Source organism: Notolepis coatsorum, assembly GCF_963971535.1.
Source record: "Notolepis coatsorum genome assembly, chromosome: 1".
Lineage (NCBI taxonomy): Eukaryota > Metazoa > Chordata > Actinopteri > Aulopiformes > Paralepididae > Notolepis > Notolepis coatsorum.
The window spans coordinates 240,149,758-240,165,534 of record NC_140165.1 but is presented as its reverse complement, the minus strand read 5'-3'; the positions used below and the strand labels follow the sequence as shown (position 1 = coordinate 240,165,534).

The 15,777-nt window shown below is 43.9% G+C and overlaps 1 protein-coding gene across 2 annotated transcripts in view; it reads left to right on the top strand.

The window, feature by feature from the left end:
• Positions 1-15,433, top strand: part of nf1a (neurofibromin 1a) — a 255,630-nt gene extending 240,197 nt beyond the window's left edge. For both annotated transcript variants that reach the window (XM_084328075.1, XM_084328074.1), the window contains exons 54-57: positions 845-987; positions 4,408-4,454; positions 6,198-6,414; positions 15,162-15,433. In XM_084328075.1, the coding sequence (XP_084184201.1) occupies positions 845-987; positions 4,408-4,454; positions 6,198-6,414; positions 15,162-15,304 (550 nt within the window). In that variant the 3' untranslated portion in view covers positions 15,305-15,433. The remainder of the gene's footprint in view (positions 1-844; positions 988-4,407; positions 4,455-6,197; positions 6,415-15,161) is intronic.
• Positions 15,434-15,777: the final 344 nt, after the last annotated feature.

The following is a 15,777-nucleotide window of genomic DNA, read 5'->3' as shown; positions in this document are numbered from 1 at the left end:
CCTTGTGCTGTTGTCTTTGGAGAAGAAGTCCTCCAGCGAATAGAAAGGGGACTGCTGTTCAGCCCAAATGCATTCTGGGAGAGTTCTGGTGTGGCTCTGCCAGTAACTGTCGGTTGGAACAGTTTTTCTGAATAGATGTATATATATATATGGATTTCCTGTGAGTCTGAAAATGGTGAAACCAACCACATACACCTCTCTCTCTCTCTCTCTCTTATATGCACCTCTCTGGCTTCTCAAGCAGTTTTGAAGTTTAGCTTTAAAGATAGCCTGTAGAGCAAGGCAGCAGAATGTAAAAATACATTAACTTGAGAGGTTTTGTGTCATGGTGTATATATATCACCCACATGCTCCGTCACCTCACTCGTTTCAACACTCACACAGCAATACTGTGTGTAAAATAATAATACATGATCATTAATAATAATAAATAATAATAATTGTACTATTATGTCTATACTACTACCTACTATGCTACTATGTCTATACTATGTACTATGCTACTATGTCTATACTACTACCTACTATGCTAATATGTCTATAGTACTATGCTACTATATTTATACTACTACCTACTATGCTACTATGTCTATACTACTATGTACTATGCTACTATATTTATAGTACTACCTACTATGCTAATATGTCTATACTACTATGTACTATGCAAATACTACTACCTACTATGCTAATATGTCTACTATGCACTCAAGTTTGACACTGACAGACAATACCACTGACCCACTGACCCAGAGTTGTACTCTTCCTGCTGACTTGTTGTCGGTCTCTTTGTATAACAGCGTTCAGCTACGTGACTGAACGTGAACGTGTGCCTCCTCCACAGCCACAACCTGCTGGACTCCAAGATCAACACCCTGCTGTCCATGTGTCAGGACACCAACCTCCTGAACCCCGTCCACGGCATCGTCCAGAGCGTGGTCTACCACGAGGAGTCCCCCCCGCAGTACCAGCCCTCCTACCTCCAGAGTAAATACCCTCCATGTGGTTCTACTGCGTGGGCTGGTCACTCCAGTGTTAACCCTTCCACTACCACACGACAGAAGCTTAACCTTTCACTACCAAAGGTTAACAGTCTGTAGTGTGGTAGTAAAAGGGTTAACCTTCTGTAGTGTGGCTGTGAAAGGGTTAACCTTCTGTAGTGTGGTTGTGAAAGGGTTAACCCTTTGTTATGTGGTAGTGAAAGGGCTAACCTTCTGTATTGTCGCAGTGAAAGGGTTAACCCTTTGATAGTGTGGCGGTGAAATGGTTAACCCTTTGTCGTGTGGTAGTGAAAGTGTTAACCTTCTGTATTGTCGCAGTGAAAAGGTTAGCCCTTTGGTAGTGTGGTAGTGAAAGGGTTATGATAAGATAAGATATTCCTTTATTGGGCAAATTTGGGCGTCATAGCAGCACAGGGAGGGGGGAGAGGAGGTACAGCTATGGGCAGGGTAATAGTAGAAAGACATACAGTCACCAAACAGGTGTCGAGCAACCCGTGTCAACTTCCACTTAAAACATGTTGACCCAAGCAAATGTGGTGGTGATGAGAGCGTAGCGGAACCGTTGGAATTCAACCGCGTACCTCCTGCTTATCGCTGTCGTGCTTTATATGTGTATCTCTCTTTCTCTCTGGTTCTCTCTTCTTTCTTCCTGCCTTGATAGGACTCTGCACATTCTTTTCCAACTGTCAACTCTTGTGTTTCTAAGCTTTCACTCACACTACTCCTGCTCCCTGTTGAAGGTTCTTCCCTGTTGAAATATACCTGGGGAGTGAGGTTCCACCTGTGATCTATAGACCTGGGGAGTGAAGTTCCACCTGTGATCTATAGACCTGGGGAGTGAAGTTCCACCTGTGATCTATAGACCTGGGGAGTGAAGTTCCACCTGTGATTTATAGACCTGGGGAGTGAGGTTCCACCTGTGATTTATAGACCTGGGGAGTGAGGTTCCACCTGTGATTTATAGACCTGGGGAGTGAGGTTCCATCTGTGATTTATAGACCTGGGGAGTGAAGTTCCACCTGTGATTTATAGACCTGGGGAGTGAGGTTCCACCTGTGATTTATAGACCTGGGGAGTGAGGTTCCACCTGTGATTTATAGACCTGGGGAGTGAGGTTCCACCTGTGATTTATATACCTGGGGAGTGAGGTTCCACCTGTGATTTATAGACCTGGGGAGTGAGGTTCCATCTGTGATTTATAGACCTGGGGAGTGAGGTTCCATCTGTGATTTATAGACCTGGGGAGTGAGGTTCCATCTGTGATTTATAGACCTGGGGAGTGAGGTTCCACCTGTGATTTATAGACCTGGGGAGTGAGGTTCCATCTGTGATTTATAGACCTGGGGAGTGAGGTTCCACCTGTGACTATAGTCTAGGAACCAGGCAGGTCTTAAAACAGTTGACTCCCAGGTCTATAGCAACCAGGCAGGTCTTAAAACAGTTGACTCCCAGGTCTATAGCAACCAGGCAGGTCTTAAAACAGGTGACTCCCAGGTCTATAGCAACCAGGTGGGTCTTAAAACGGGTGACTCCCAGGTCTATAGCAACCAGGCAGGTCTTAAAACAGGTGACTCCCAGGTCTATAGCAACCAGGTGGGTCTTAAAACGGGTGACTCCCAGGTCTATAGCAACCAGGTGGGTCTTAAAACGGGTGACTCCCAGGTCTATAGCAACCAGGCGGGTCTTAAAGGGGAACTATTTTACTATTTCTTTCACTATTTGGGCACTTTTACACAATTCCTGTGAGTCTATGGAACACCTCTGTAATATATATATATTTTTTTATTCATTGTTTTGTATTTCTAACCAAGTCCTCAAAAACAGCATTTTTCTACCTCAAGATCTCGAGCTGTTTTGAGCCTGGGCTCCTAAACCACTGCGCCGTGCCGGTGCCGCCTGAACATTAACATGCAGCGGTGTCTCTCTGACATCACAAATCGCGCACATTTTCAAATGACTCAGTTCAGTGAGGGTGAATATTGTGAGAGGAGAATTGGAAGAATGCGCCAATATGAGAATTTTGAGACATAGATCATATTGATATAAGTTCACATAGCTAGGAAACAATGCTAAACACTCAAAAAGGCCATTTATAAGATAGTTCCCCTTTAACACTTTGGCTGCCATGGGTTAAATTAATGATATACCATAGATTGCCAGCGCTATTTGTCTATGGAGAAAGTCCCCTTCTTTGCAGGGCTATAACTTTTTAAATTCTATTGCTACATTGCCATTATTAGGGCCCATTCAAAGTCCTATATGTATTGTTCATTGTGTAGCAACGTTAAACTTTTTCATTCACATATTCATAGTAAAGTATGGTCTAATGTATAAGTATGTTTTCATCTCTTTCTGCAACTTTCTCCAGAACGTGATATATAGCCCCAAATGCATTATATTGATGATGAAATACAGTTTGATGGCAATCAGCGCGATATAAAAAATTCCAACTAGACGTACTTCTAGAAGTTACTACACGTCATCTGATGTTGACCGGATGGGCGAGGGGGCGTTTATAATTCCGTGGGCAGCGTTATACCAATCATCTAATGTGGGTCAAATGTTGATAAAAGCAGTTAGTATCGAAGATGGTAACGTTACACGCTGAAACTCACCCCAGTCTCCGCGCGCCGTTGGGCGATCATCGTCGAGTAGAAATTTTATCATTATGGGATATATTATTACCCGGTCCATCTCCAGCTTGTATAATGGTATATACGTCCAAATCATGTTGTTTATCGAGTTATTGGCAATCGATCGCTATGTAGAGTGACGAGCTAGAATGCCGGAACCTATCCCGAGTGGCCGGAAGCAATACGGACATGTAGCACAACCTCCACTGTGCTTCCTGTTAAGCGGTTGCGCGATCGGCCACCAGATGGCGCTCCTGAACCGCCAGAGAGCTCAGTGGGTCCTGCTGGTGGTTCTCAGACCAGCGCGGAGGGACATTATGGATCAGATCGCAGATTTTTGAAATATTGATATAAGGACGCTGTACAGCGTCCCCCGGCAACTTTAGCATCGCCAGCAATGACGCTGTAAAGCGTTTTTAGGCAGTCAAAGTGTTAAAACAGGTGACTCCCAGGTCTATAGCAACCAGGCGGGTCTTAAAACAGGTGACTCCCAAGTCTATAGCAACCAGGTGGGTCTTAAAACAGGTGTTGCTATAGACTCCCCAGGTCTATAGCAACACAACAGTTGGCTCTGAAACCAGGGAATTATAAAGTGTGCCATGTTGTCGTTTCATCTGTGCACCACAGCTAAACGTGTCTCCTCTTATTTCTCTCCACCTGCCCCTGTTAAACTCCCATTCCTCCCTCTCCTCACACCTCTCTCCCACGTCTCCCTCCTCCCTCTGCTCTTTATGCTCCTCCTCACCCCCTCCTTCTCTTCCTCTCTTTCACAGGCTTTGGTTTTAACGGACTTTGGAGGTTTGCCGGGCCCTTCTCAAAGGTATGATTCATTACCCCCACCCCTCATATTTCCCCTTTTTATTTTCCCAAAGGCAGCCCTGGACGCGGCCGCGCCGGACAAATTCAGCCTGCTAAGCAATTACAGTCCAGCCCGGGAGCACCGCCTGCCGATTGGTGTGGAGATTTATCGGGCATCTCCTCCATATATATATTTATATACACATACATACACACACGCACACGCACACACTCACAAAGTTTGGGGATAGCCTGAAGTAGAGCAGAAGTTGCTTGTGGGTCAGCATACCATGCACAGCATAAGGTATTTGCTGTGCTTTCAGATCAATAGCCACTATGCTTTCAGATAAGTAGTCATTAGGGATGGGTACCGAATCGGGTACTTTTAAGGGTACCGACCGAATCACATCGGTACTACAGAGTACCAATTCACGTGAGATCCGCCAGTGCCACATTTCGGTAAAAAAAAGAAAAATTAGATGATATCAACGTTTCGTTTACCGCAAAACGAAACCTATGACGTCCAACGTTCACGCGCACAATACACGCTTACCTAGGATTTTACTTGATTCAACAACAAAGCAGTCGGGGCAATGGCAAGCTGAAAACGGTCGCAAGTGTTGTTACACTTTACAAAGCTAGATGCAGACAATGCTCGCTGCAATATATTATATATATATTATTAACAAATTGTTCTAAATAAATAATAATAATACGTTTTGAATTATTTTTATTTATTTATTTTTTTACAACTGAGGTACCGGTAGGTATATTACATTTTTAGAGACTAAAACCGTTGGGTACCGGTATCGATTCACAGGTACCGGGGTATCGGTTCAAATGTGAAAGGTACCCAACCCTAGTAGTCACTGTGCTTTCAGATCAGCAGCCACTGTGCTTTCAGATCAACAGCCACTGCTTTCAGATCAGCAGCCACTGCTTTCAGATCAACAGCCACTGTGCTTTCAGATCAGCAGCCACTGCTTTCAGATCAGTAGACACTGTGCTTTCAGATCAACAGCCACTGTGCTTTCAGATCAGTAGTCACTGTGCTTTCAGATCAACAGCCACTGCTTTCAGATCAGTAGTCACTGTGCTTTCAGATAAACAGCCACTGTGCTTTCAGATCAGTAGTCACTGTGCTTTCAGATCAACAGCCACTGCTTTCAGATCAGTAGTCACTGTGCTTTCAGATCAACAGCCACTGTGCTTTCAGATCAACAGCCACTGTGCTTTCAGATCAACAGCCACTGCTTTCAGATCAGTAGTCACTGTGCTTTCAGATCAGTAGTCACTGTGCTTTCAGATCAACAGCCACTGTGCTTTCAGATCAGTAGTCACTGTGCTTTCAGATCAACAGCCACTGTGCTTTCAGATCAGTAGTCACTGTGCTTTCAGATCAGTAGTCACTGTGCTTTCAGATCAACAGCCACTGTGCTTTCAGATCAACAGCCACTGCTTTCAGATCAGTAGTCACTGTGCTTTCAGGTCAATAGTCACTATGATTTCAGTTTAATTTGCTGAGACTCTAAATGTGTGTTTGTGTGCTCGCTGCAGTTAGACAGGAGTAACATAACTGTGAGGTTGTATATAGAACTGAAGACTCTGAATATCTGAGTACATTTACAATACTGTCCCTTGCCTTGCCTGTGTGTAATGCAATATGCATGCATGCGTATGTATATTATGTGCACGACACACACTGATGTCATTCCACAAGCTCACTGATAGTAAACACCTCTCTCCTCTCCCTCCTCGTCGGCAGCAAACCCAGATCCCCGACTACGCCGAGCTGATCGTCAAGTTCCTGGAGGCGCTGATCGACAGCTACCTGCCGACGGCGGAGGAGGAGCGGGGAGAGGAGCAGCTGCGGACGCCCACCTCCCCCTACCCCCCCGCCAGCCAGAGCCAGCTCAGCATCACAGCCAACCTCAACCTGTCCAACTCCATGACCTCACTGGCCACCTCGCAGCACTCGCCAGGTCTGCACATGCACGCACACACACACACACACACACGTGCGCACGCACACACACACACAGAGGGAATTGGCATCTCTTATCATGTCATGTCAATTGTCTATCTTGTTGTCTGACTCTGGAGAAGACGGTAAGCACATTTCCCATAACGCTGGCGTGTTGCTTTACCTTCTCAAAGTCCTGATCACAGCGGCGTGATCGCACACCTGAGAGGATCACCGGGCTGGTGGTGTCGACGCCGTCATGGTGTAACGTCTGCTAGCCTTGTAATCAATAGAATAGGTCAATAGAAGGGCGGCTAGGTGGTGTAGTGGGCAAGGCACTCGCCACCAGTGTGGAGACGCTAGGATTCGCGTGTTCGAATCCAGCTCTCCACATTGTTTTCAGTTTAGCTGGTCGTCCGCAGTAATACACATTGGCCGTATTACGGGGAGGGAAAACTGAAGGGTGGGGATCGAACGTTGTGAACAAGCGACTCCTACAAGTCGGTTGGTGCGCCTGCGCAGTAGAATCAGGAAGTGTCGGGGGCAGCGTGAGCCTCCCACGCGTTACTCCTCGACGCTGAGAGATCGAGCTGCGCAGGTGAAAAGATGCGACTGCTGTTACCTCAAGTACCGGAGGGGACTTGTGCTATGTATGACTTAGTCCACATTGCAGCTGGCTTGTGGGAGGCAAGAAACAGCGTTCGTGACAGGGGAGGGTTGAATTGGATGATACGAAAATTGGGATGGGAGAAAAATATAGAAAAATGGGAGAAAAAGTGGATAAAAAAAAAAGAATAGGTCAATAGAATCTAACAGGTATGAAGAAGAGCAGATTCTGAAGAATGTTTAGGCCCATAATGCTCATCTTTTTTCTGAAGGTCTGTATCACTGTAACAGTAGGTTTATTAGATTACATTCAAATTCATTGTCATGATACAGCACAAGTACAGTACAACTAAAAGAGGGTTGGCATCCAACCAGAGTCCAAATGTAACAGTAAAGTGCAATAGTAATATAAAATGTAGTGTACAGGTGATTCAGGTGGTATAAAATATATAAATGAGTACTACTGAGTATAGTGCTAATCAGATGTATGTACAGAGCTGTAGTATTAATGATACATTAATGATTAATGGTACAGTGATACAGGTATAAAGACACTATGGTATAGTAAGTCATACTGGCCAGCAGCGTAACTAGTAAGAGTGAGGAGGAAAACTCGCTCCATTGAAAAATGTTTGTCTGCATGTTGCCTCTTGCTCTCTGGCTTTCTCTGCCACTATTTGACTCTAACCCACTCACTTTCTTTATTTCTTTTCGTTTTCTTTCTTTTGCTTTTGTCTCGTGAACATTTCCACGTGCACGTCGCTGGGGGGGGGGGGGGGGGGGTCGAGTAGTTTGTAGACGCTCCCCAACTCCAAGGTACCCCAAGGTACAAAGCTCAACTATAGAGCCTCCTTGGCCTGCTAGCGGCCCCCAGCTGTCCATTCTCCGTTTGTCTCACCTTGCCTGCTTTCTACACGTCACCATGTGTCCTTTCAGAACAGAGGCTGTAGTTGAAGTGGTAAACTACTGTAATTGAGGAGACACACGATACAAGGCCTACCGTAAAACTTCAATTCATAGCCCAGGCTTTTATTTGCTTCAATCATTGAATACGACTGGCTTACTGTATATTTGGCACAGGTGACTATATGGGACCGGCCTTTAATTCCTTTTGCACAAAACTCTTGCTCAGCAAAGATGGAAAATACTATCAAATTGTTTACTTAAACCAGTATGAATATTACCTGTATAAAACATTTGACTATCGAATAACATATCAATTACGAATCATTCATTTGATCTCACTCAGACAGCATTTTCTCACTCTAGTGCCAACCGCACCCAGAGTTGGGAAGAATTCAGTCAGTTTTCCCAAGTGTCTCGCTACTAATGGTGAGTAAATTACAGTTATGCAGGTGCACTGTATTTTTGTAGTTGGCTAACATTATGCACCAGCAAACATAGTTGTGACGATTCAATTAAATTCAAACCTTTAACCCTTTCACTGCCACACTACCAAAACGGTTAACCCTTTCACTGCCACACGACAGCCGGTTCGACCGTCGGTTGTGTGATAGTAAAGGGTTAACTTTATGTCGTGTGGCAGTGAAAGGGTTAAGACTCAGATGTGGGAGCTGGGAGTGTATTTCCATAAGGAGCAGTGTTGACTCATGGATGGTCGCTGTGTGCAGCCGATGTTGTGCGGTGTCTGGTAGATGGATTTGTATCGTCATTTTGAGAGAGAGAGAGGATGGGGGGGCTACGTAAGTGAAGCCACCAGAGAGAGATAATGTCTCACTGCTCATTACCGATTTATGATTGCAGATTATGACCAAGTTGAAAACAGAACTGCCCCCATCATGGTAACGGCAAAAACAATGAATGTAGACCTGGAAATTAGGTTTTACGGGTCTCTACAAGCTATAATCTCCCCCCCAACAGTTCAGATTCTTTAAACGTGACATTTAAAAGGTGCCTTGCCTTGTAAACTAGCTCTCATGACGTATCAGACACCTATCATGAGTCATACATGGGCCGTCTGTCCTCCAGATACTGTTAGTCCACGGATTAGTTGAATTAATAGACAAATCTGTAACATTATGTTTGCTACATGCAACCAACCATGCAGAATGTCCTCTCTAGCCCTTTCACTGCCACCCGACAACGGGTTAACTCTTTCACAACCACACTACAGAAGGTTAACCCTTTCACTACCACACTACAGACGGTTAAAATCTAGACGTGCCTAAGGGCGTTTTCACACCTAGCTCGTTTGGAGCTGTTGTTCCGGAACCTGGAGCGTTTACCCCCTATTTCGGTTCATTTGGGCATATGTGAACACAGCAATCGCATTCTGTTGCGGAACAAAACAAGCGGGCCGAGACCGCCTAGAGAGGGTGGTCTCTGCGCACTTCCAACCGAACCCGAAGCGACTCGTACGCTGTGAGAATGCAATCGACTTAACAAACCGACACAACTCACTTGCTGTACTGTATATGCGTTGCATTATGACGCTTTCGCATTGAATTGTGGGCGGGATCAGTTTGTAGTCTTTAGGCAGCTAGATCGGTAAAGTTAGCTATAGACCACTGCACTTCCGCGTTACATTGAAATCGGGGAGGAGAGAGCGGCGGGAGCATAATAAATGAATGTGGATGAGAGCCTTGATGTAAGTGGTTGCAGCTACGGCTGTGGGGGAGCTGGAGACATGATCGAATAGACTTTTTCATGCGCCTGAGTTTCCTGAACACGGCGCGACCCATTCCTAATCGATCAGAACTAAATCGGCCGATTTACATCACGGCTCTCATCCACATTCATTAATTTGCTCCCCCCGCTCTCTCCTCCCCGATTTCAATGTAACGCGGCGATTCAGGGGGAGGGGGGGGGCACACCCCAAAATCTGACCAATGAGTGACAGTTTGCTCACGCATGCGTTTGTTTTGGTCCGCTGTAGCCGTGTGAACACAAACGAACCAAGGGACAAGTGCAATATTGTATCATTATAGTCCCTGTGTCTCCCTGAATCGGAACAAAGCAAACTAACTACAGGTGTGAAAACGCCCTAAGGTTTTACTGGAGATCACCCATTCAGAATGTAATATAAATCATAAAGAGCCTCTGCTTAGTCCACCACTAGCCCAAATCTAATTTAGCTTTTTTTCAGGGTTCCTGCGAGGTCTTACAAATTCTAAAATGTAATACCGAGGATTTTAGACCTTTAAAAAAGGCCTTAAATATGATTTTGATACGACTTACAAATGTATTAGATTAGGAAGTTACTTCTATGTTGTGATCTGGTACAGATACTAATCTGTATTGCGTTTAGATGCAAAGTACCCAGCCTGGTAATGGCAGTAGTTCAGTTCTTCCCCAACAATTCGTATGGAATTACTACTTTCTTTTTTTTTAAACTTTCTTTTTTAGCGTTTATCGCTTTTCTGGTCAAGCATGACCGACATAAACGGGTTGAAATGGGATGTAGAGCAGGGGAAGACATTCTGAGAAATGACGGCGGGTCCGGGAATCGAACTCGTGTCCCCCAGATCCGTGACGAGCACGGTTTTCCCGACGCAGAAATAGTGCCGAGATATGCGGTGAGCTACGGGAGCTCCCCTGGAATTACTACTTTCATAGTAATTTTCCTACATACTCATAGCAATATGACCGTAAATTAGGTATAAAATTCTATTCAAAGTGGTCTTAAAAAGTCTTAAATGTAACTTGTTGAAACCAGCAATAACCCTGTTCTATTCACACAGCTCCCAAACTGAACCCAAAAAAAGGAATGTAATTCTATTGGTAATGGAGATGCACTGATAATAGTACGATACCGATATCTGATACCGACCCGTATCAGCCGATAATGGACACCAATTGTTGAATTACTTTCCTCAGATAATCAATTGGTACCAGTGTTGGAGACAATTAAGACACAACCGTGTCAATTAAAGGAGAAATTAACTGAAATGTATTAAATAAAAATCCTTGTTAGTGTTGTGCCGCTGTTTGCTTGGTACTTATTAACACATTCTGCGCCATAAACGAGTTAACTCGTTATTGGCTGCCATGCGTTGAGCGCCAGAAACGAATTAACTCGTTTTTGGGATCGTTATTTCATTTATTCGCTATATCTATTCATAATTCATAGCTGCAGCCTCTGGTATCCTCTTCAGAGCCTGTCTGAGCTGGCAGACGGTCAACACCGCCCTCTACTGCCAGGCGGAGCTATTGCATCTCATTGAAAATGGGTTGGTGTGTTTTAGGAGGCGATCTGAGCCGGGTGGGCGGGGTTTAAATATTCAGGCGAGCCTGTTCTATACAACGGTGGCATTGAGCAGTAACTCCGCCTGCCCGTCATTATGAACCAGTCGGTAGTGTGGTGCGGACCTCCACAAGCATTATTTAGAATTGCGATCAGATATTTGTATTATCTCTTTTGCATTACATCAGATACAAGGTAAGAAGATTATATATAAATTTGATCGTTGATCTGACATTTATTTCTACCGCGATCACAGCTATATGTGTAGACCATGTATGGCTGATTACCGTTGGCTGCGGTGGGGGGGGGAGCACCCCGCTACGACGGTCATTTCATGTATGGACGAGGAGACATACTAACGATAATCTAGCGTTGATTTCAGGATGATTAGATAATCAGCCGAAAAATTCCAACGTGATGACTGGATTACAGTAAAACGCCTTTTTCTCGCCTTTTTCCTGGAATTACTGAAAAACACCCAAACCACCTATTCAAAACGGTATAAAACGAAAATGTACCGATGAAAAAACAATCTGTCTCAGGCATGTTGACTAGAAGCAACTCACTGAGACCCGACGGCGTTATTAGACCCATAGATATAATATAAGATATATTTTAAGCACTCGCAAATGTCACAGTCTAAAACTATATCCATTGAATAAAGACCTAGCGATGAATGGGGTATCAGCGCCCCCTGGTGCTGGCGGTCAATGTGTTAAGCAGCACACTCCCAGTAAAAAATTTAAAAATAAATATGCCACTTCCATTGGCCAGTACCGACTGCCCGTCGATATATCCATCCCTAATTTATAAAACCTAAACGTTTTTCCGAAATGACCTGTTAGTCCACGTTAGAATGCATGGACATTACACCTTTATCTTTAGGGCTAAGAGCCCAGTAAGCCAGAGGCTAAAACCATCCTAGAATTCCATGGGCGAAACACAGTGTGAAGAGCTAGTTAATGTGCCCTCCCCCCGTTCACTTCTTCCCCCTCTGCATCTCAGCGGTTAACAACCCCATTGACCTCCCTGGATTCTGTCTGTTCTCTAATGACCACCAGGGCTCCTGCTGGGTCTTAAATGGTCTTAGTCATCACAATTGTAGGCCTTAAAAGGAGATTTTAAATATGATTTTGATAGTTCTTAAATAATGTATTGGATTAGGAAGTTACTTCTACATTGCAATAACTTCTCTGTATGGCGTTTAAATGTGTTTGGGGGGTACATGTCCTGGCCTGCAAAGTGAGCAGCACAGTAATACCAGTTACTGTTATTTTAATTAGCTTTTAATTGATAGGTATTAAATTATATTCAAACGGATCTTAAAAAGTCTCAACTTTAACTTAAGAGGAACCCTGGGTGATGTCATTCATCTTTGTTTCGCTTCACTTCCTTATTGTCTTCCTTTAGTTTCTCATCACTCGTCTGTGTTTCTCTCCTCCTCCTCCTCTCTGTCTGGCTCTAAGTCTGCCGTTTTTGCGCCACACGTCCTCCTCCCAGGTACACTTCCTGCTTGACCCTTTGACGTTGTAGGTCAGTCGAGGTCAAGTAGAACCCCTCTAACCCCCGTCCTTCCGTTAGGATCTGAGCAGGAACGTTCAGCAGAACACTAGACGCTCAGGAAGGGAATATAAAGGTTTCTGTCAGACTAACGATCACACTAAGTAGTCCAGACCGGCGGCTGCCAAACTCTGTCATGTCATAGACCCCTAAACGGATGTCAGCCACCGACCCCATCTGATAACATATTGTCCCTGGAAACTAGACTTTATTTGTACAGCACTTTTAAACAAAGTGTTACAAACTGCTTTATAGAGAATGAAAACAAAAAACAATCGAGGAAAGACTGAACTCTGTTTGAAAAGACTTCCGGTTGTTAGACCGTGATTTTGTTTGATGCTATAGGTGGGAAGATAAGGCCATGAGGATAGACACTCTTCTATATTCTTTTACAGCGCTAACAAAATAAATGAAATAGTGAGATTAAACTAATAACACATTTTGTTGTGGAACCCCCTTGAAGACCCTTGTCAGGTGAACCGTACCCTACTTTGGGAACCAGTGGCCTGGACCATGTTGAGTTGAGACTCATCGAAACATAGTGGTACTCAGGTCACGATGGTACCCACCAGAGACGGAGCTGTGACCCGCTTTATACACCAACAACTCATAGTTTTGCTTTGACAGATTAGGAAGAATGATAGACTTTTTACGAGTTTCAAATTAAATTGAAATCAAATTAAATTGTAATCTCATGAAATTACATTTGGGAAATCTAATTTGGGTTTTGAGACGGTAGTTTTGCTTATCTGGTTGTGCATTGATGGCATGAATGGCACAAACAGAGGGAACAGACCAATGCTTTTGCACAGCACCCCCTAGTGTTTATCCTGTGTATCAATAGAGAAACTCCCCCTTAGACATCAGAATGTGCAGCGGTTGTGTGTAGTATTGATGAAGAGCGTTTAACTCAGGGGTCCCCAAACTCTTTCAGGTCGAGGAGCCATAATAAGTCATTAGACCACAAAAGAACATTTGTCCCAGGGACCACAACTGAGAAGGTCTTTACAGAAATGCACAACTAACCGGGGGGTTAACAGTGAAACCGATGATGGAAATGGTCCTTCCTGTACACTCTCTTAGGGCTGGGCCATATGGCCAAAAATGTTATCACAATAAAAGATTTTATATCACTCGATATCGATAATTATCTCGATATACATGAAATAATTATTTCTGTCAAGTTTAAAGGCTATTTTTGCTGCTGAATGAAACTGAAGAAACCAGAAGGTTAATTGTGGTTCAGAATATTCTTTATTGTCGGAACATGACAAACTAGGTCTACTTGCCAAACCACAAATCTGAGGTAGAACATGAACATGAACTGTATAACAATAAAACTTGTATAACTGGCATTAATAATAATTTGAAAAAAAATATATACAATTATATTTACATCGAGGACAAATTATCCCGATAATTATCGTTATTGTGTTATCGCCCAGCCCTACACTCTCCTCATGCAACACGACAAAGCGTTAACCCTTTCACAACCACACTACAGAAGGTTAACCCTTTCACTACCACACTACAGACGGTTAACCGTCTGTAGTGTGGTAGTGAAAGGGTTAACCTTCTGTAGTGTGGTTGTGAAAGGGTTAATGACCCTACCTTGGGAACCTCTGGTTTAATAACATTTGTTTATCTTTAATTATATTTGAGAATATATATTGCAGTAAGTAATTAGTAATTAGATTAGATTAAAATGCATCGTCATTATACAGTACAATTACAGTACAATGAAAAGAAGTTTGGCATCCAACCAGAGTGCAAATGTAACAATAAAGTGCAATAGTAATATACAATGTATGGGTGATTAAACTGCATATCAAATATATATATATTAGTGTACTACTGAGTAATAGTGCTAATCAGATGTATGTACAGAGTTCTAGTATTTACATGTACAGTGATACAGGTTTAAATACACTATGGTAGTAGTAAGTCATACTGGCCAGCAGCATAACTAGTAAGAGTAGGTAACGGATATGTACAAATATAGATATGGTATCTAAAGATATATATACTGTAGATAGATACAGTATAGTATCTATCTACAGTAATGTCCAATATAAGCGAAAATGATGTTTGGAGCCAATACGTTTCCTAGGCGGTCAAGTCTGTTGGCACTATTTGGCAACCGGAAACGACAACAAAAAGAACTGACCTTGAAGAACTAACTGAGAATTCATTCCTCTAACTGTTAACCGTCTGTAGTGTGGTAGTGAAAAGGTTAACCTTCTGTAGTGTGTGGTTGTGAAAGGGTTACCCTTCTGTATTGTCACAGTGAAAGGGTTAACCCTTTGGTAGTGTGGTAGTGAAGGGGTTCATATCTTTTTTTTTTGCCGTACTAACACTCACCTTTCCTTCTCTTCTCCCTCCCTCCCTCCTCACAGGCGTGGACAAGGAGAACGTCCAGCTGTCCCCGAGCTCCGCCCTGTCCACCAGCGGACGGACACGCCACGGCTCGGCCAGCCAGGTGCAGAAGCAGCGCAGCGCCGGCAGCTTCAAGAGGCCCAGCATCAAGAAGATCGTATGATGAGAGAGACGCAGAGAGAGAGAGAGGACGGAGAGAGACGGGAGACGGAGAGAGAACAACGCCCTCCCTGGCCGGCGAGAGCCAGACTTCATGCTGCACTCCTCTTTTTTATCACCCCTCTTTCTCTTCATCTTCTTTTGTTTATTGTTGTTGATGTTGTCTCGGCTAGTGAAGAAGAGACCCTCCCTCCTCCCACAACCCCACGTGTCGTCCATCTGGAGCAGAACGAGGAAGGAGACGTACTTGTGAGGGCGAGGTTACAGTCTGTGCTGATTGAGATTTTTCTTTTCTTTTTTATGTTTTCTTTTTGTCGTTGTTGTTTTGTTTTGTTTTGCTTTGAGAATGCATCGTATCCTTGGAGAAGGCCTAAGATGAATGAGAAGCCATCGTTTCGGTCTCCGTTTTGTGAATAGGACCCTCAATGTGTTTGTGTTTCGGGAAGATGAGATTTAAGCTGTACATAGAACATATAC